Source organism: Sinohyriopsis cumingii, unplaced genomic scaffold (assembly GCF_028554795.1).
Source record: "Sinohyriopsis cumingii isolate HCF-2022 unplaced genomic scaffold, ASM2855479v2 utg000881l, whole genome shotgun sequence".
Lineage (NCBI taxonomy): Eukaryota > Metazoa > Mollusca > Bivalvia > Unionida > Unionidae > Sinohyriopsis > Sinohyriopsis cumingii.
The window spans coordinates 889,494-910,562 of NW_028315939.1; the positions used below are offsets into that span (position 1 = coordinate 889,494).

A 21,069-nucleotide genomic window follows, 5' to 3' on the forward strand; every position below is an offset into this window, starting at 1 on the left:
TCCTCAATGCATCCCACTACATTTAACTGTGAACATCATTCCTCAATGTGCCCTACCTCATTTAGCTGTGAACATCGTTCCTCAATGTGCCCTACTACATTTAGCTGCAAACATCGTTCCTCAATGCACCCTGCTACAATTAGCTGTGAACATCATTCCTCAATGCACCCTACTACATTTAGCTGTGAACATTGTTCCTCAATGCACCCTACTACATTTAGCTGTGAACATCGTTCCTCAATGCACCCTACTACATTTAGCTGTGAACATTGTTCCTAAATGCACCCTACTACATTTAGCTGTGAACATCATTCCTCAATGCACCCTACTACATTTAGCTGTGAACACTGTTCCTCAATGCACCCTACTACATTTAGCTGTAAACATTGTTCCTCAATGTGCCCTACCTCATTTAGCTGTGAACACTGTTCATCAATGTGCCCTACTACATTTAGCTTTAAACATTGTTCCTCAATGCACCCTACTATATTTAGCTGTGAACATTGTTCCTCAATGTGCCCTACCTCATTTAGCTGTGAACATTGTTCCTCAATATGCCCTACTACATTTAGCTGTGAACATCGTTCCTCAATGCACCCTACTACATTTAGCTGTGAACATTGTTCCTCAATGTACCCTACTACATTTAGCTGTGAACATCATTCCTCAATGCACCCTACTACATTTAGCTGTGAACATCGATCCTCAATGCACCCTACTACATTTAGCTGTGAATATCGTTCCTCAATGTGCCCTACCTCATTTAGTTGTGAACATTGTTCCTCAATGTGCCCTACTACATTTAGCTGTGAATATTGTTCTCAATGCACCCTACTACATTTAGCTGTGAACATCGTTCCTCAATGCACCCTACTACATTTAGCTGTGAACATTGTTCCACATTTAGCTGTTAACATTGTTCCTCAATGCACCCTACTACATTTAGCTGTGAACATCCAAATATTCTGCTCATGATATCTCAAAAAGCAACCATAAAAAGCAATTGCCCATGCAAATAGCAATCGACATTTGAACATGAATTTTGCTGAAAAAAACATAAAATGGTTTTGTGATACTGTGAAGTAACACCCTAAAACTGTAATTGTAATTGTATGGCAACAAAAATGGCAGATGGTCTAAGTTACACATTTTGGTTTTATTTTTCTGTTCATTGATGAAAACCACAAACAAAAACATGTATGAAATTTGGATACATTAGATAGTTCCAAAAAGTATCTTCTGTCAAAAAACTGAAGATGTTCTCAAATGTGTTGTTAGTTTTTGAGGTTTTAAAAGCTGCATGACTCTATTTTTTTCTTGAGAAACCTGCAAACCAACATGGCTGCATTTCTGTAATAAAGCCTATACTACAACAATTTTCTGATTGAATTCTAAAATATGTGTAGAACATGCTCACCACTGAACTCAGTCTAGTTCTTGTTAATGAAGTTACACAGCTAATTTAGTTCAAAATCCAATAATAAATGTGGAAGCTAAATTGTACACAAGGCTATGCATTAGCAATGCGAATGCTAAGATAGTCAAGGGCCATAAGTATGTACTCATCGTTGAACGTGTTCAAGCTTTTCTTAAGATCAAACTTCACAAAACATTTATTTGGTCAAAATCTTATAATAAATGCTGAAGCTATAGTTTTCACAAGGCTGTGTATTGGCAATGCCTATGCTAAGAAAATCAAAACCCTTTACTCCAATAAATGCAGAATGAATCAATCATTCAACTAATCAAACTCTGAGGCTGCAACATTCACATGTGTAAATGGCTTAGTTTTGTTTGCTGCCCGTAAACATTTACAAATGGTATAAACAAACGTGCATGTAGCTGCCATGACACCAGAACAGCCATTTCCAAATAATTAAATATTATCATGTTTCCTTAATAGGACCAATAAGAAGAATTTTTTGTTAATTCTTTTTTTAAAGCATGTATCCATGATTTTTACATCGAATGTGGCATTGCTAGGAAAAGAATAAAACTTAATCAGAATTAGTTTAAGTGGTCTTTTACACTACATTACACATCAAATTTAAATACTTTTGATGCTATTATAAAATTCATGTAAACTACAGTAGTTACCTTTAAGCAAAATGTTTGTAAAGAGAACATTTTATTAGTGCCATTAAAAAAACAACCTAATATTTATTAGATCTTTCAAGACCATCCAATATGCATATCTAGACAGTGCATCTGGTTCCTTTATAATTTTCATCATGTATGTATATGCAACAGTAGAAACCAAAATCACAATGGTCCTAAATGTTTTTTTGATATTATCAGGTATATTCTTAAGTCATGAAAGGCAAACCAAACTTGATATAGTACAAGGTGAAGCACATGAAACAATCACAATATGAGCAAGGTACAGCATGAACATTATAACATCTGTCAACTGTACAGTAAGAAACAGCAAGAACATTATAACATCTGTCAACTGTTCAGCAAGGTACAGCATGAACATTATAACATCTGTCAACTGTACAGTAAGAAACAGCAAGAACATTATAACATCTGTCACTGTTCAGCAAGGTACAGCATGAACATTATAACATCTGTCAACTGTTCAAGAAGGTACAGCATGAACATCATAACATCCATCAAATGTTCAGTAAGGTACAACATGAACATTATAACATATGTCAACTGTTCAGTAAGATTATTGGATAAATAGGTGGAAAAGTCGAGTTTCTAATTGCTTTGATTAAAAGGCATCATTTCAGTTATTGTAAACCATGTACACATTCAGACAATTTAGTAAACATTGAAGCCTCATCAAAACTGGTAATAAGAAGAAGCTTTACAAGAAATGTTGTTCAAATCTAACACAATATTTCTCAAATGATAAGACTAGGTCGCTAGCCTTATTGTCTAATAATATGGGATGGGCTAATTATGAGACGAAGATTTCATAAGTAAATACTCACCAAATCTGTTCAAATGGGGGTGGGGGTGTTATCAAGCTTGGGCTATCATCTAATAAATACAGTAAAATATGTGGATGCAAGTGTCCACAAGATGGATACATTGACGGGAGCATGACCAGACAGATGGAGACCGTTACTGCATTACCTTGAACAATTATACCGATCGCAACACGGAGGATAATCAATTTAAAAAAACTCTAAAGAAAAAAAAAATGAAACTATGATTAAATAAATTCCATGTCATACAAGTTGGTAATTTTACTTACCTTTCAATCTAAGTAGATCATCCAGATTGAAATCAGGTTCTGGGAAAAAATATAAAATAAATGGAAAATTAAATATTCATGATGGTAATGCCTTTTCGTAAATAAATACAGACAAAATTAAAACTTGGCTCTATTTCAACACTGAAAGAATTATTAAACTGAACAGTGTCCAAAAGTTAGAAAAATTCAGATAAATTTATAAACTGTAATGTCTTTTAGCAGTAATTCATTTAAAACAACACTCCTTATTTCTGTTCTCTCTCATTAATTTGTGATATTCCAAGTGTAACAATGTGTTCTTAAATTGTGGTTCCAAAACCATCTGTCCAATCAATATATATATATATATATATATATATATATATATATATATATATATATATATATATATATATATATATATATATATATATATTGCAGCCCTTTCTCACTACAATGCCACTCATTATAATGTGATTCCAGATATAATACAGTACTGTTATGGATCTAATTGTTGCTGCTGTTGTCGTTTTGGGGTTTAAAGCCATTAATCAGTGCAAGATAGGTTATACATAACAGCATTTACAAAAGAGAGAGGAAGAACCTGGGAAAACCTGGTAAGAACCAATGAACCATGGAAACTACTGGAAAGCTTTCTCACATACCCCCACACTGGCTGAACCTGAGACCCAAACCCAAGCAGTGGTGAAATAGCAGTGATCAGTAATCATGGTGAAAAAAATTTGAGCAATATTCTTATTTTGGTCATTCAAATGCATGACAATAACAGTTCAGAGAAAGCAGCATGAAGCTTAATTATGTATCTAATTTCTTCTTTTTAAAACATTACCTGACAAAATAAAATGCACAAATAACATAAAGTGAAAAATATATTTAAGTAACATAAATTATTGTCATTATTGCCATACAGCTGAGTGGTATTTTGTTTATGTCCACCAACCCTCTTGATACACATACAGGCATTTACTACTTACTTGTCCCTGAGCTGAAGATTCAGACTGTGAGAAAAAATCTTTGCGTTTTTGATACCCTTGACAAGTGCTAAGTTTGGCATTGCTTAACATGTAGAGTGTGTGAATTATCAATTACTTTTGCCTGGTTTAAAAACCTGCTGTCAGTCCAGAACATGTTGCAAAGTAAACCAACTTGGCTTTGTACCACAGGTACCCAACTCAAACTTTTGAACTAAAATAGGTCCAATCCATGAAAATATTGGCACAAGAGAAAACAGCAGGTATGAAAACCTATTTATACATGACCTTCTTTATATACAAGACACAAGGTTCATATGCTGAAAACAGAAACTCAGCTTCACAACAAGTCCCAACTTGTTAATAATGCTATTCATGTTTAGAGTAACAAGTTTTTAGGTACTGTGGCCATTACGTAAATGTGGAGTCCTTTTCAACAACCGTTTATCACATATCTTGATGAGTTGGACCTGTGTGTGATTGAGATTTTTAATGTAGCTTTAACAATTTTTCAGTCATATCGCTACGATGTCTGCAGTATGACAATTTATAGTGATGTCTAGCAATGGGGCATCATGCCAACCAGTCCTAACACTAACCTATTAATGCTGAGCGCCAAGTGAGGCAGCTGTTACTACCATTTTTGTAAGTCTTTGGTATGACTCAGCTGGGGTTTCGGACCCGCGATCTCCCGCATCCGAGGCAGACACTCTAACCACTAGGCCACCGGAGCAGTGAGTTGGACCTGTTAGGTGCCAAAGAATGCCAAAATTTTGTAACATTTAATCACATCAGACAATTTCACACTCATACTAACAAGTCACCGAATTTTCAAGGCTACAGCTTTATTGGTACTGTCACAGTAAACTGTAGACACCAACAGATATTAAAACGTAATACATTCACAAGAAGTGTCTCTGCTGATTTCAATCAAGCTTCATGCAGTGCATGCTATTGTGACCTACTTAGAAAGTACATAATAATGAGACAAAAGCTGGTTGGTTTTAATTTCAGTGGGGCCATGACATAACAACCTTCAACACTAATGTCCAATCAAAAATCCCGAGTTTGAAAGGGGCCCTTGAGGAGTTCATTAGAAAGAAAGGTTTGACTGAAACTGATTACTGAGTACAAAAGTTAGTGAAAATTGCTGAGACAATTAGAATTCTTTTTTGCAAATGTTAGCAACATTTTCTTATGAAAAATAATTAAATACTTGTAGAAATATCTTTTGGCATTTTTGATTTGCTATGACAAAGTTCAATAAAACTGCACAGTCTTGAAAGAAAAAGTTATCTGAACAGAGCATAACACCATTTGAGATGAAAATCACACAATTTTGACATTTTCTGAATCTTAACATCTAACATATGTACCCCGAATTATATCCTACATAGAATAAGATGTGTGAGAGCTCAAAGAAAAGCAAAATTTCTCAACATTAAAATGAACAGTCACCTAGATTACTAAAAAGTATATAAAAATACTACAACATTATCAGCTAGTTGTAAAACTACAACTGTCTGAGTTATAAACTTTTGTTTCTTCTTACATGTAATAGGAGGGTTTTATACTCAAAATCATCACTAAGAATATAACATTTTCATGGGTTGGGACCATTTTAGTATGAAGCTTGCCTAGGGTGCCTATGGTTTTGTAGCAAGTAGTGTAGTGAATAAGTGTACTGTGCTAAGCCAAGTGATGACAAAGATGAGAAATGTAGTAGATAAGTGCACTGTGTTGAATAAAGTGATGATAGGGACAAGCAATGTAGCAGATAAGTGTACTGTGCTGAGCCAAGTGATGACAAAGATGAGAAATGTAGTAGATAAGTGTCCTGTGTTGAATGAAGTGACGACAAGGACAAGTAATGTGGATAAGTGCACTGTGTTGAACAAAGTGATGACATGGAGAAGTAATGAAATGGATAAGTGTACTGTGTTGAGTAAAGTGCAGACATGGAGAAGTAATGAAATGGATAAGTATGAGAAAAGTGATGACAGGGACAAGTAAAGTAGTAGATAAGTGTACTGTGTTGAGCGAAGTGATGACAGGAATGAGTAATGTAGCAGACAAGTGTACTGTGTTCAGCAAAGTGATGACAGACACAAGTAATGTAGTGGATAAGTATGAGAAAAGTGATGACAGGGACAAGTAAAGTAGTAGATAAGTGTACTGTGTTGAGCGAAGTGATGACAGGAATGAGTAATGTAGCAGACAAGTGAACTGTGTTCAGCAAAGTGATGACAGACACAAGTAATGTAGTGGATAAGTATGAGAAAAGTGATGACAGGGACAAGTAAAGTAGTAGATAAGTGTACTGTGTTGAGCGAAGTGATGACAGGAATGAGTAATGTAGCAGACAAGTGTACTGTGTTCAGCAAAGTGATGACAGACACAAGTAATGTAGTGGATAAGTATGAGAAAAGTGATGACAGGGACAAGTAAAGTAGTAGATAAGTGTACTGTGTTGAGCGAAGTGATGACAGGAATGAGTAATGTAGCAGACAAGTGAACTGTGTTCAGCAAAGTGATGACAGACACAAGTAATGTAGTGGATAAGTATGAGAAAAGTGATGACAGGGACAAGTAAAGTAGTAGATAAGTGTACTGTGTTGAGCGAAGTGATGACAGGAATGAGTAATGTAGCAGACAAGTGTACTGTGTTCAGCAAAGTGATGACAGACACAAGTAATGTAGTGGATAAGTATGAGAAAAGTGATGACAGGGACAAGTAAAGTAGTAGATAAGTGTACTGTGTTGAGCGAAGTGATGACAGGAATGAGTAATGTAGCAGACAAGTGAACTGTGTTCAGCAAAGTGATGACAGACACAAGTAATGTAGTGGATAAGTATGAGAAAAGTGATGACAGGGACAAGTAAAGTAGTAGATAAGTGTACTGTGTTGAGCGAAGTGATGACAGGAATGAGTAATGTAGCAGACAAGTGTACTGTGTTCAGCAAAGTGATGACAGACACAAGTAATGTAGTGGATAAGTATACTGTGTTGAGAAAAGTGATCACAGGGATGAGTAATGTAGTGGATAAGTGTAATGCATTGTACAAAGAAGTGATGATAGGGACAAGTAATGTAGTAGATAAGTGTACTGTGTTGAGCGAAGTGATCACAGGGATGAGCAATGCAGCAGATAAGTGTACTGTGTTGACAAGTTGTTGATGTTGTTGTAGAGTTTAATGCCATTTTTCAGCACAAGATGGGCCATCATGACAGCCAGTATAAATGGTGGTGGAAGAACCTGGGAAAACCCTGTAAAGAACCACCAACCCATGAGAACCTACTGGCAACCTTTCTCACATACCCACATTGGCAAAATCTGAGGCACAAACCCATGCAGACAGAGGTGAGATGGCAGTCATCCATAATGATGAGCGCTTTAGACCCCTCGGCCACACGGGGTCCCCAGACAGGGACCAGTAATGTTGTGGATAAGTGTACTTTGTTGAGCAAAGTGATGACAGGGACAAGTAATTACAGTAGTAGATAAGTGTTGAACAAAGTGATGACAGGGACAAGTAATGTAGTAGATAAGTGTACTGTGTTGAGCAAAGTGATGATGGTGACAAGTAATTACAGTAGTAGATAAGTGTTGAACAAAGTGATGACAGGGACAAGTAATGTAGTAGATAAGTGTACTGTGTTGAACAAAGTGATGACAGACAAGTAATTTAGTGGATAAGTGTACTGTGTTGAACAAAGTGATGACAGGGACAAGTAATGTAGTAGATAATTGTACTGTGTTGAGCAAAGTGATGACAGGGATGAGTAATGTTGTGCATAAGTGTACTGTGTTGAACAGAGTGATGACAAGGACAAGTAGTGGATAAGTGCACTGTGTTGAGTAAAGTGATGACAGAGACAAGTAGTGGATAAGTGCACTGTGTTGAGCAAAGTGATGACATTGACAAGTAATGTAGTGGATAAGTGTACTGTGTTGAGCAAAGTGATAACAGGGATGAGTAATGTAGTGGATAAGTGTAATGCATTGTACAAAGAAGTGATGATAGGGACAAGTAATGTAGTAGATAAGTGTACTGTGTTGAGCAAAGTGACGACAGGGACAAGTAATGTAGTGGATAAGTGTACTGTGTTGAACAGAGTGATGACAGGGACAAGTAATGTAGTGGATAAGTGTACTGTGTTGAGTAAAGTGATGACAGGGACAAGTAGTGGATAAGTGCACTGTGTTGAGTAAAGTGATGACAGGGACAACAGGGACAAGTAATGTAGTGGATAAGTGTACTGTGTTGAGCAAAGTGATGACATTGACAAGTAATGTAGTGGATAAGTGTACTGTGTTGAGCAAAGTGATAACAGGGATGAGTAATGTAGTGGATAAGTGTAATGCATTGTACAAAGAAGTGATGATAGGGACAAGTAATGTAGTAGATAAGTGTACTGTGTTCAGCAAAGTGATAACAGGGACAAGTAATGTTGTAGATAAGTGCACTGTGTTGAGCAAAGTGATGACAGGGACAAGTAATGTTGTAGATAAGTGTACTGTGTTGAACAAAGTGATGACAGGGTTGAGTAATGTAGTGGATAAGTGTACTGTGTTGAACAAAGTGATGACAGGGACAAGTAATATAGTTGGATAAGTGAACTGTGTTGAAGAAAGTGATGACAGGGATGAGCAATGTAATGGATTGTGTTTTTATTCCAATTAAAGAAAACCATTAAAAATATATGATCACTTATGGTATTTTTCTTTTTCTCTTTGAAACTGTCTGTGCCCACCTCCCCTGCTGCTAATCTCTGATGTTGACCATTCACAAAGTTCTGTCAAACTGCATCCAGCCGAAAAGTGCATCCTCAGATGATGAACATAGTACCAAGTTTCATAATTTGACCCCAAGATCAACCAGTTTCTTCATTACAACATGTGCAAGCTACCCAACAAGTTTGGTCTAGGAATATGATGTAATCATAATGCTACTATCCTGAAACAATTTATATTCTTTAACTACAGTTACCTTGCTCTTGAACCATTTGACTTCAAAATCAAATTCATTCTTACAACAGGTGTAATTCATCCACAAAGTTTGGCAACCATTGATGATGGAGATTGTACAGATGCCATTTGTCTTAATTCAGTCACCTAGTGACCTAGACTTTGACCTTTTAAGCCTGAAATTGACAATCTTCCTGATTCCAAATGCAGAGCATCAACAAAGTATGTTAACTGTTGATGGTGAAGAGTTTGAATTAGTTTAGAAACTCATTTTTCTTCTTTCAGTCAGTCACCTTTACTTTTGACATTTTGACTCCTCGATAGAATTCCTCCTTACCCAAAGTAAAAGTCAGCTACAAATTTGAGTGATTATGGATGGTGAACAGATTAAGTTTCTGTATACAAATGACTGGACAGATTGATGGAGAGAGCAAGAGAGAGAAAGTGATTATGGATGGTGAACAGCTTAAGTTTCTGTATACAAATGACAGATTGATGGAGAACATCATAACATGATATGGTCTGCCTTATAGCACATGCATACAAGAGTGGGGCCCTAACATAACCTACCAGGTTAAAAAAAGGGTGGGGGTGTATTTTAGAAAGAAGAAAAGGGGAAACAAATATTGTTACCTGTCTCTTGTTTAGTCATGAAAATTTAAATACATATTATTATCAGCACCACCCTAACCCCCCAACCATAACCCTTCCATACCCCAAGTTAAATTCCTTATCCTTGAGTAATGATTCCCTACTTGAATTTATTTGCAGACTGGAGTCTTGCTTTTTTCTCTCATTACCGAAAGCTACTTTGGAAATAAATTCAGAAGTGTTCTACTGAAGATTTCATCTTCTCTTTACATTTTCTATCTATGATCACTGACTGTGTGTTTTCATTTGCTTCCCAAACTAATCAGAATCTGTAAGAGAGTTCTGTCAGCCAACGATTTTGATTACCTTGTGCTTCTTTGGAAAAGAACACACTCTATTCAGTAATCCAGTCTGATATGCTCATCTTCAGGTCATCACTATACAATTTACAAAGCTTCCATTAAAAACTGAATAGTTGCACTAAAATATCGTGTCATACACAAGGTTAAGTTAAAAGATAACTGAGCAAGCCAAAATTGCAGTCACAAAGTGTTTTGTGTAATCAATTAAAATCTGCGGGACTAATTGTGTTAATCAGATTGTGTCATACAGTATTTCAAAATAAAATAAATTACTATAACAACCTGTGTCTCTCAGAGGAAGTAACATTCTGCTGTCTATAAAGAATTTCCATAAATCCAAGACAAGACCATTTGTTCTTTATTAACTCCACAACATTGAAACCATCTCCAACATTTGTAAGCAATAACAAAATTTCCAATACTTGGCCACCGATGACAGAATGTCTCATCAGTACCATTTTCATTTAGGACCAATTGTCATTAGAAGAGTTTTGTCAAAAATAACCATCCATTTGGGAGGAATAGTAATTACGAGATTTTTCAGGCTCGTGGCCATATTTAGTTAAAATCAGCATCATTTTTATTTAGGAACAACTAGTCATTAGGAGAAAATTCCATGTTAATATGACTCTCCAGTTAGGAGTAGCAGTAAAAAAAAAATTCAAGCGGACCTCTGTGTGAGAAGTGTTTCCCTTTATGCACATTTGTGCGTCAGGTGCTGGAGAAAATTGACCCACACGTTTTGTTGCCGTGCGTTTTTTTTACACAAAGGATTTGCATAAATCGATCAGGATTTATTTAATATCTAATGCTTTGTATGAGTGATGGCATCATGTATACTTCAAGCATAGGCATAGTCTGGTTCCCTGCTTCGTATAGGCAATATTATGACGGAGTCAATTCCCCATATCTCGCGAGCTCTCAAGTGATTTCCATCAAGCTCATCAAGATGTTATCCAGATGTTCAATGTCAATGCTTGTAATACTAGAAAGTGATCACCAGATTCAAATGGCTTGGACTAAGAATCATTAGCAAAGAAAGTGAAAGAAGCAGAACACACAAGAGTAACTGTGGATCTAACTTTAATAAAAAATTGAGAAAATAATTCCCTTGACTGGATTACAGAACATCCATTAGGATTACCTTTGTGACTTCTGATTGCATGATTGCAAAGACTGCAAAAGTGAATAATCCTTTCATGACAAGGTTCAAGAATTTTAACAAATCTGCCCTTGTTTGCCACAAGATATCTGGAAAACACATTATCACCCAAGACATTCATTCACAACAAAGAAATCAGTAAACTTGCTGAGACAAATGCGTTATTTGGATTACAAAGTCAGGGGGTCATTGCAGATTTTGTTGGTTTTTAACTTATATATAAAAAAAAGATCTTAAAGTTCAAGTGTAACTTTTTAGAAAGAAGATTAAACATTAACCTTATTGATTTTTGGATAAATTTGTTCTAGGATAAAGTACAATGAAACCAATGATAGCATGCATTTTATGACAGGCAGTAAATTAACTGCCATTTGGTTAAAAAGATTTATTTGGCTTTTTATGTTGGCTTATATGTAATGTGATGGTCTATAATATTGCTACAGAAAGATTATAAGGAGACTGTTAAAAGTACGACTTTAAACTAAAAGAAAAATGAACTAATAAAATTATTCTTTGAATGGACAATGCATTTGTTTGTTAATTGTGTATGTTGGTTTATTTGTATATTTTTTTAGAGAAAGAGAGAGAGAGGATATGTTGTGTAAGTTGCAATATCCTATTTCAAGCTGAAAAAGTATGGGTGAGATGAAAATTTGTCAGTACATTTTTGATCCCCACATTTTTTATTTGACCCCCATATCGGACACCAAGGTTGTTTTTTTTAACCCTCAATTTTACACCCCTGGGGGATACACTGTGTGAGCCACAATAAATGTCTGACTGGCACCATTTTCAGTTGGGACCAAGTACACATCTTAAGAAGTCCGTTGATGAAAATCCCATGCTGATATGACTATCTATCCAGGAAGAGTAGCAATACAATTTTCAAGATGGCCACCATGGTGGCCATACTGTGGGTCAGGTGTGCACCATTTTCAATTAGGACTAACTAGACATCATAACAGTACAAACCCAGACCTGTTGCTGTTGAACACCCCAGGAGATCAGGCAAATTTATACATACCCAGATCTGCTGCTGACAAATGTAAAAACCATAAAACTTGGTGCAAAATGAAAACTTGGACTTGAAACTCCCAAATTAAAAACCAGACTTAGAAGCATCATCTTTATGAAGAGATAAAAACAATAATGTCTAAACCGCTTGCTTGAAATAATAAGTAGAACAAACAGCATAGACCATGATCTGTCATCACAATATGTACCAGGAGATCAGGGTTCTATACTACTTGCTTGAAATCATAATAAAAAAGGCTCCCAGTTGGCCAAGTGGGCTAAGGCACTTGCCTTTACAGACCACTCATATATCTCACCTCTGTTAACAATGCTTGCTCAAAAAGGTACTTAAAACAGACAGACAAAGACCAAGATTTGCCAGCACCTAATGTGACAGAAATGAATGTAAACTGATGAATTTGTCTTCATATAGTGTAACAACTGATCTGGTTATGTGCTCTTCACAACTGAGTGCATATTTTTACATATCTATCTGTCACAAATTTACCTGGCATACTGGACTCAGAGAAATCAACCACACTTTGTTGCTCTGCCTGGATGTATTCCAGTAACTTCTCTGACAGGCGTGTGACCTCCTCAATTGCTGTTGCCAGGTCTGATGACTTCAGGTCAAATGATGCACTGTCTTCACAAATCTTCTCCTGTATAACAAGAATTTCTTTTAGTTTCAAAGAATGCTGATCTCCATTTTATTAGAAATTATATTCACCCCAAATTAACTAAAATCATCTGACCCCAAATTATCTAAAATGATCTAGTAGAATGGCAATGATTTGGACAATGAAAAAAATTTCTACATTCAAGCATTTATTATAAAAATAAGTTTGATTTCAAAAGAGAGATAAACTATTTTGCTTTCCCAAAAACTATATCACAAATGGGGGATGCAACTTATCTACACCAAAGAGATAACATTCAAACTATTTCAAATATTGTAAAGTTCCTAGCAATTTTTAACAAGCTATGAACACTGCACATCAAAAGGCAAATGTATGCAACTCATGTAATGCTGGGTGCCTAGCGAGGCAGCTGTTAGTACCATTTATATAAGTCTTTGGTATGACTCGGACAGGGTTTGAACCCACGACCTTCTGCATGCTCTAACCACTAGACCACAGGAGCAATCCAATGATTAAAAACAACTTATGCACCTTTAGCGCAGTGCATCTGATCTATGTTAATTTTTTAATACTGACGATCATGTAAATTGTTTAAAATACTCAATGTGGGATCCTATATTTTTTCATACACGACCTCTTCCATTAAAATGAAGTACATTTTACACATTATTTTACATACTTTTGAGAATAATTTTCTATACAAAAAATATGATAAAGCAATTCAGATGACATAATCCATATACAAGTTGATTTGGAGTGTAAGACAAATCAAAGATTTTCTGGTCAAAAAGTAATGTCTATTTGGCTGACAAATATGATACTTTCTCCTCCTCTGGATAATTGGTGTGTAAATGAAAATTATTTACTTTGCCAAAATATCATGTCTGAAAAAAAATAACACCTCTACTGTGGTCTGGTACATACACTCAATCATTGATACTGATCAAATGTGGCCTAAGTACACTAGGCTGCATTACACCCTCATTTGCAAATGAACAATACTTACCAATTCATTATATATGAATGGAACTCATGATAATGTTTCTTTTTTTTTCTTAAAATACTCGTTGCATTCTCATGTTTGTTTTCCTTTTTGTTTGATTACATATACTGCCATTGAAGATAAGTGTTTACAAGTTTTGATGTCTGTGTTCCTTTTTGTTTGTTTAAATGTACTCAAGATAAGTGTTCACAAAGCTTGAGTTGTATTGGGTGTACAAATTCTAGATAGTCATTACTATTATGCTGGCAACTAAACATCCAAATTTTATATACATACATGCAACCTTTAATGTTTTTCTTATACTTTTTCTTCTAATGTAAATAGAATAGAAAATTTTTCATTGTTTTTTTAAATCATCTTTTGAATTAGTATATCTATGTTAAACTTGTATTCCCACACCTGTGTAATGGGAAAAGACAAGTTTTTCTGGTCATCTTTCACAATGTATATTTTTATGCCTTGCAAAGTAAATTGTCCCCCACCTGCATAGTAGGAATAGAAAGCGACTCATATCATTTGTCCACACATGCACTATCATTGCCTGTAAGTTTAGCATTGAATGCTTTTTTATTATTTACCATATATACTTGCTTCTATGGTATTATATCGCATGAATGCACTGGCAGATCTAGGTTTGTGCAGTTTATTATGAGTAATCAGTAGAACAAACAACACAGACACTGATCTGCAGGCACATTTTGCTATGGCAGATCCTAATCTTTATTGTTTGCAGTCTGACTCGACTTAAAGGCAAGTACAAAAAGTACAGACCTGATGTGCTTATTAGATATGCTTTTAAATTCCAATAAATGACCTTATTCATGTACAAGTTTCTCATGTTTATTCAACGACTATCAAGCAAGGTTGTCTGCAAAAACTGACTTGCATCTTTAGTTGTTGTTCTTGTTTTGGAGGTTTAACGCCATTTCTCAGGGCAAGATAAGCTATACATGGCGGCCAGTATAAATGGTGGAGGAAGAACCTGGAAATACCCCATTAAGAACCACTGACCCACAGGATGTTACTGGCAAGTTTTCTCACATAACCTTAGTCAATTTATAATCCATGTATGGGACTCATGTGCATAACAGTCTTATTCAGGGCAATGTTAAGAATTCACCTAGCAAACTCGGATTAATTTCTTTGCCATTGGTATGTTACTATCATGTATGAACTGATAAACAAAAAGCACAAGAGTAGCTCTTCTATTGGTTTATTTTCATTGCCATAATGTTGACAATGACAATACCTAGCAATAAATGAATCTTACTATATAAAAACCGATTCAAATGTTTGAATCATCTAAAAGAAAAATCAATGATGGTAAAAGAACTTGTGACCTAATCAATTCAGCTAGTATCAAATTGTTTGCATTTATCTATTGTATTGTCTTTCATTTCTTGCATCAATCAGATCACCTACGTAAAACCTGTTTGATAATAGGGAGAGAGACATCAAAATAAGGTCTTGCTCCAAACTACCCATAAAAATGTAATTCAACATTTTTTTTTAACAATGAGACCTACAGAACTAAACCATTCACACTCCAAGCTACTTACAAAGATGTAATTCAACATTTTTTTTTAACGAGACCTACAAAACTAAATCATTCACACCCAATTCTGCACAACTACTTCGTATTGAAATTAATTTCTGCCTCTGTACAATTCACCAAAAGAAATTATAAGGAACTCATCCATACAGAATCTCAAAACCTACCTTAATCATGATAATTATTATAGGATTAAATGATCATGGTTCTTTTTTGACGAAAGAAAGGACAAAATTGGAATTATAAGGATTAAATGGTCATGGTTGGGTATTTATTGGACTTTATTTACTTTGTGAGTCATTAAGGCCCCGAGTGGCCAAGTGGTCTAAATAAAGCGCTCTCCGTCACGGATCACTGCCATCTCACCTCTGTCTGCGTAGGTTCGAGCCTCGGGCTCAGCCAATGTGGATATGTGAGAAAGCTTGCCGGTAGCTTCTCGTGGGTTGGTGGTTCTTTCTGGGGTTTTCCCGGGTTCTTCCTATACCATTAATACTGGCCACCATGTATAACCTATCTTGTGCTGAAAAATGGGTTGAACCCTATAACAACAATAACAACAACTTTGTGAGTGATTAGGTAAAATTTACGCATTGATAAATACCCAACTATGATCATTCAATCCTATAATAATTCCAATTTTCATAAATGAAACTTAAAATAATTTTTTTAAAATTACTATTCAAAATGCCAATGCCCCATTTTATGTTTTGCTTAGTAGCCTCAAAGTATTGATTTACTTCAATAGGTTTTAAGTCCTCCTCTGATAATTTCTTGAATCTTGGTTTATATCCCTCAGAGCCCCAAAATTAACTGGCCCAGTTCCCATGCTATTATTGCTGTTGTTGTATATGGCTAGGGTGACTGAGTTCATGGGGTGCTGTGTGAGGGAATTTATCAATCTCTGTTGTTCAGTTTCATTTTCAGCATTTGTAACATCCATCGCATTATCGTCAAATATATCTTCATCTGCTTCAATCGCTGCTATTATTTCTTTTAACTCCTTGTCATCTAATGAAAATAGTGCACATCAATTATATACCTGTATATTTATATCACCAAGTAAACTTGAGCAAAAGATGAAATTAACTCTTTTCTTTTTCTGTTCAGTTCCAGATCATGAACTGTTTTTAGCAAAGTTCTTCTATCTTTCTCTCATAAAGTATGAAATCTAAATCACTACTTTGCAATTTATTATAATTAGTTGCACTTAACATTAGAAATATTATTCGGTATTTGTACATGTTTCAGTAACAGTATTCCCAGACTGCCTAGCTTTCTACAGTCAGTGGCCTCATCATTCACATCATGTAAAAGCTTTCTACAGTCAGTGGCCTCATCATTCACATCATGTGAAAGCTTTCTACAGTCAGTGGCCTCATCATTCACATCATGTGAAAGCTTTTTACTGTCAGTGGCCTCATCATTCACATCATGTGAAAGCTTTCTACAGTCAGTGGCCTCATCATTCACATCCTGTGAAAGCTTTCTACAGTCAGTGGCCTCATCATTCACATCATGTGAACAGGGGCTCATGACATGAAGCTTTTTCATGAATCTGCTTGTGTTTTTAAGAATTTTCTCCAATGTCAGTTAGGCTTTCTTTAAATGTTTACTTACCTTTTGCCAAAAGTTTTACTTGTTTGACGCCTGACATGTTAATAATTTTAGACAATCTTTAGAATTGTAATATTAGAAACTGACTGAAATATGGAAAAGTATGTAAGTGGTAAGTAAAGTAATGTGTGTGTGTGTGTGTGTGTGTGTGTATGTGTATGCATGCGTGCGTGTGTGCGTGTGTGTGTTATACACTTTAACCACTCAGACACAGTAACTCGTGCTGTAAAGCAATATGCAACATACAGAAAAATACCAAATTCAATGAAACTAGCTTACAAAAATGTTGGCCTCAATAACCAAATGCTCCAACAGTCATAAACAGGAAACAGGAAATTGCATATTTTAATATCTGCATCAAAATAATTATAACAAATTGATCAATATTACGACTAAGTTATTGACACATCATTTCCATATGATTTACTGGGCATTTTTTTATGATGATGAAAAAAAAAAAATCTGGATCTTTTCCCCACACAAAAATGAGCAAACATCTGAATATATTTGGAGACAATACATATATGCAGAATGCCCTAAATCTGTTGGAAATTAAAATTTCTGAAAATCTTAGACCTGACAATTTTCCACATTACCTTCTATTGTCCATAGAGAAAGATGTGACAGTCAAGGGAGATTTATTATGTTAGATATTACAATTAATGCAAATAGAAAAGCCCTCGTAAATTTGTATGGGTATAACGATGTTAACCATAGTTTTTTTAGGAATCTAAAGGAAGAAATTTTAGCATCTGAGAACTCATCAATTATAATGTGTGGAGATTGGAATACTATTCAAGACCTAGATTTGGATACTTATAATATTTTACATAACAAATGTTAACAGTCTAGAGCAGCAATCCAAGACCCGAAAAACAAACTGGAATTAAATGACCCCTGGAGAAATTCCAATCAAAACTTAAAGATGTATACCTCGAGTCAAAATCTCCTTTGAAACAAAGTTGATTGGATTACTTTCTTGTATCTGAGGATATATTAATACAACTGATGCACACATCTTACAAGGAGAAAAGGTGGAAATTTAATGCTCAATTGTTATGGGATAATAATTATATTGACTTGGTCAAAAAGTGTATATCTGATACTGTAAATGAATATTACATAGGGGGAAATAAAGACAACTTTACATGTTTCTCTTTCTTGTAATGATCAAATATTCTTCGAAATTTTGAAAATGAAAATAAGATCTGCAACTATAGATTATTCTATTAGGAAAATAAAGAGAAATGGGATAAATTAATGAAAACTGAAAAGAAAATATTAGAAATTCATGGGGAATGGTCGAATTACACAGATGGGGAAAAATTTTTTTATAAAAAAAAACGAAGTAGAATTAGATGCACCTAGGGCAAAATACATAGACAGTGTTATATTAACACAGCTGCCAACCCTCCAGACTCGCCATTAGTAACAAGTGGGATAAAAATGAGTGAATTTTGAACACAATTAGTGAAAAATTATATCATAACACTAACTCCATCCACTTCGATGGTCAGTACTGCATTATATGAAAATCCCAAAATAAAACTAAAACATATTATTTACACTGATTACATGTACTATATTTGCAGCCAAATTTACTAGTATACACAAATTTAACACTATTTGTCATGATATGATGCCGTGGCAGTCTTGAACTTCCTCAATCAGGCAATGGTAAATCTGTTTTCCAAACAGTTCAGGCTTCTTGCCTGCTAGTTAATCTTGGTGACTAAAATTGCTGCAAATTTTCAGCACCCAAGGAGTCACTTAAAGTTAGTCTTATTCTTCCTCATAATAGGAAATACTCTTTCACTGTCACTGTTGCTGACCTCCAACTGAGAAAGACCGGTTATGTTCAACAATAAAGCTCACAAACAATGCCTCAGCACTGGTAGCATGCAGGACTTGAGTAGGTGGATTAAAGTACTCCAAAACTGAAATCTGCTGGGGGTGCTATAGCAGTGTGCTGTTTCACATCGTTCTGCCACATACCTCCAATGGCTCATTTTGTTGCTTACTATTTATCTTTCATACACGTACTTATAATAATATTACTACATGGAAAATATATCACAGGTAAATTATAAGCAACAATACCAGCCCTTGTCCACAATCCCAACTTAAAAATTATTGGCACACTACTGTGCAAAAAGCATAATGTACATCGATGTTTGATGGCTGAATGCTAGGCCAAATTTTGGTGTACTCAAATCTATACTTCACTTTTTGTGGACTACAAATCTTTTTCATTGGAGGTGAAAACATTTTAACTGCAGTGTAGCTTTATTAATAAATGGTATTAATCCAGAAGATGAAATGTCAAATGGTGAACAACTAGCAGTGTCAGCGCATGCGCAGAAAACTGTGAATTCAAGCAAATTACAAGTTATGCTAATCTTTAAATCTAAAAAATTCCAAGACTCAAAAAAGCTGTCTTCATGTAGTTTCCCAACCTCTATGTGCTTTTTGCTACCAATGTGCTTCCTCACATCATCTCTGCCACCATGCACAATGCTAAAATTTTAAGAAACTGGAGATCTATATCACTCCTAAATATTGACTCCTAAATAATGAATATAAGATCAGTATTTAAAAAGTTCTCCCATCAATAATCAGTGATACCCAAAAAGGATTTATGAAAGGTAGATTCATTGGAGAAAATACCAGGCTTTTACATGATTTTATGAATCACTTAGACAATGAAAATAGATATGGTTTATTATTGTTATTAGACCTTTAAAAAGCCTTCAACTCAATTAACTGGAGCTTCATGGAAAAAACTTTAAAAACTTTTTAACTTCGGTGATTCTGTTTGTAAGTGGTTTAAGCTGTTTGTAATAACTCTAAAAGTTTTGTTATAACTAATGGAAATATGTCATCAAGATTTAGTCTTGAATGAGGATATCATCAAGGAGATCCTCTTGCACCTTATTTGTTTATTATCAATGTTGAGATTTTAACTATAAATTTGTACAGCAAAATGCAGATGTACAGGGACTCGTCTTTGATGACAGTGAGTATAAATTAGGTCAGTATGCTGATGACACTTGCATTCTTCTCGATGGATCTCAACATTTTCTTCAAACAACTATGAATATCTTGCAAGACTTTTTTCTATTATCTGGACTTAAATGTAACATACCAATAACAAACAAGAAATTTTTCAATAAAACAAAATATCCTGATATGGAACTAAACTAATCCTATTCCAACTTTACACTTCTTGGCATCAATGTTTCTCGAGACTAACTATTTTCTTACAAACATAAATGGAAGGATTTTGCGTGTTGAATCTAAATATAATATTTGGTCATTGTTACACAAAATGTCCACTTGTTCACTTCCTAAATATATTTTTGTGTGTGGCCAAAACATAAAATATTTGGATAACATGGTGCAAACAATTTAGTAAAAGAGTACCAAAACTCTGAAATAATGTTGCAGTCATAGAATATATGTTCAATACTTTCATTCTTACTTGTACAGAAAGTGCATTTGTTGTCATCTAATATTTTAATTTTTTTCCAAAAATTATTAGTGGCAATTATTCTATGAATTAGTTTAAATGGAAAGAGATCAGCTTTGTATCCTTAGTACAAAGTTTTTCCTGGCTGTAAGTCTTTGACCACTCCTCACTAATTATATTTTTATTTAATAATTGCATCCAACAACAACAACAACAACAATTGATGACCAAAAATGTTTTGATTGTAAGGTGACCTTAGGATGGTGTTCCCCAACCCAGTGGTCACCTATTCCAGGGATAATTAAAAAAAAAAAAAAAAAAAAACTTCCTTTGTTAATAGCTGTACAATGAATGGGGCTGTTAAGCACAAAGCACAAAGTCAGATGATTTCATGTGATTGAAACACCTTTTCCAACCTAAAACTGACATCAAGTTTTCATGCTAACCTATGTCGATACTTTAATACAGTGTTGATAGTTGTCACTGTCTCAATTTCTGTAGAACATCCACTG

At 34.9% G+C, this 21,069-nt stretch overlaps 1 protein-coding gene across 4 annotated transcripts in view; it reads right to left on the reverse strand.

Annotated features, from left to right (window-relative positions):
- The window catches only part of LOC149773124 (regulator of telomere elongation helicase 1-like), a 240,161-nt gene that overhangs the window by 114,012 nt on the left and 105,080 nt on the right, over positions 1 to 21,069 (reverse strand). For all 4 annotated transcript variants that reach the window (XM_089946787.1, XM_089946786.1, XM_089946788.1 and 1 more), the window contains 2 exons: positions 12,787 to 12,940; positions 3,209 to 3,247 (listed from right to left, as the gene is read on the reverse strand). In XM_089946787.1, the coding sequence (XP_089802913.1) occupies positions 3,209 to 3,247; positions 12,787 to 12,940 (193 nt within the window). The remainder of the gene's footprint in view (positions 1 to 3,208; positions 3,248 to 12,786; positions 12,941 to 21,069) is intronic.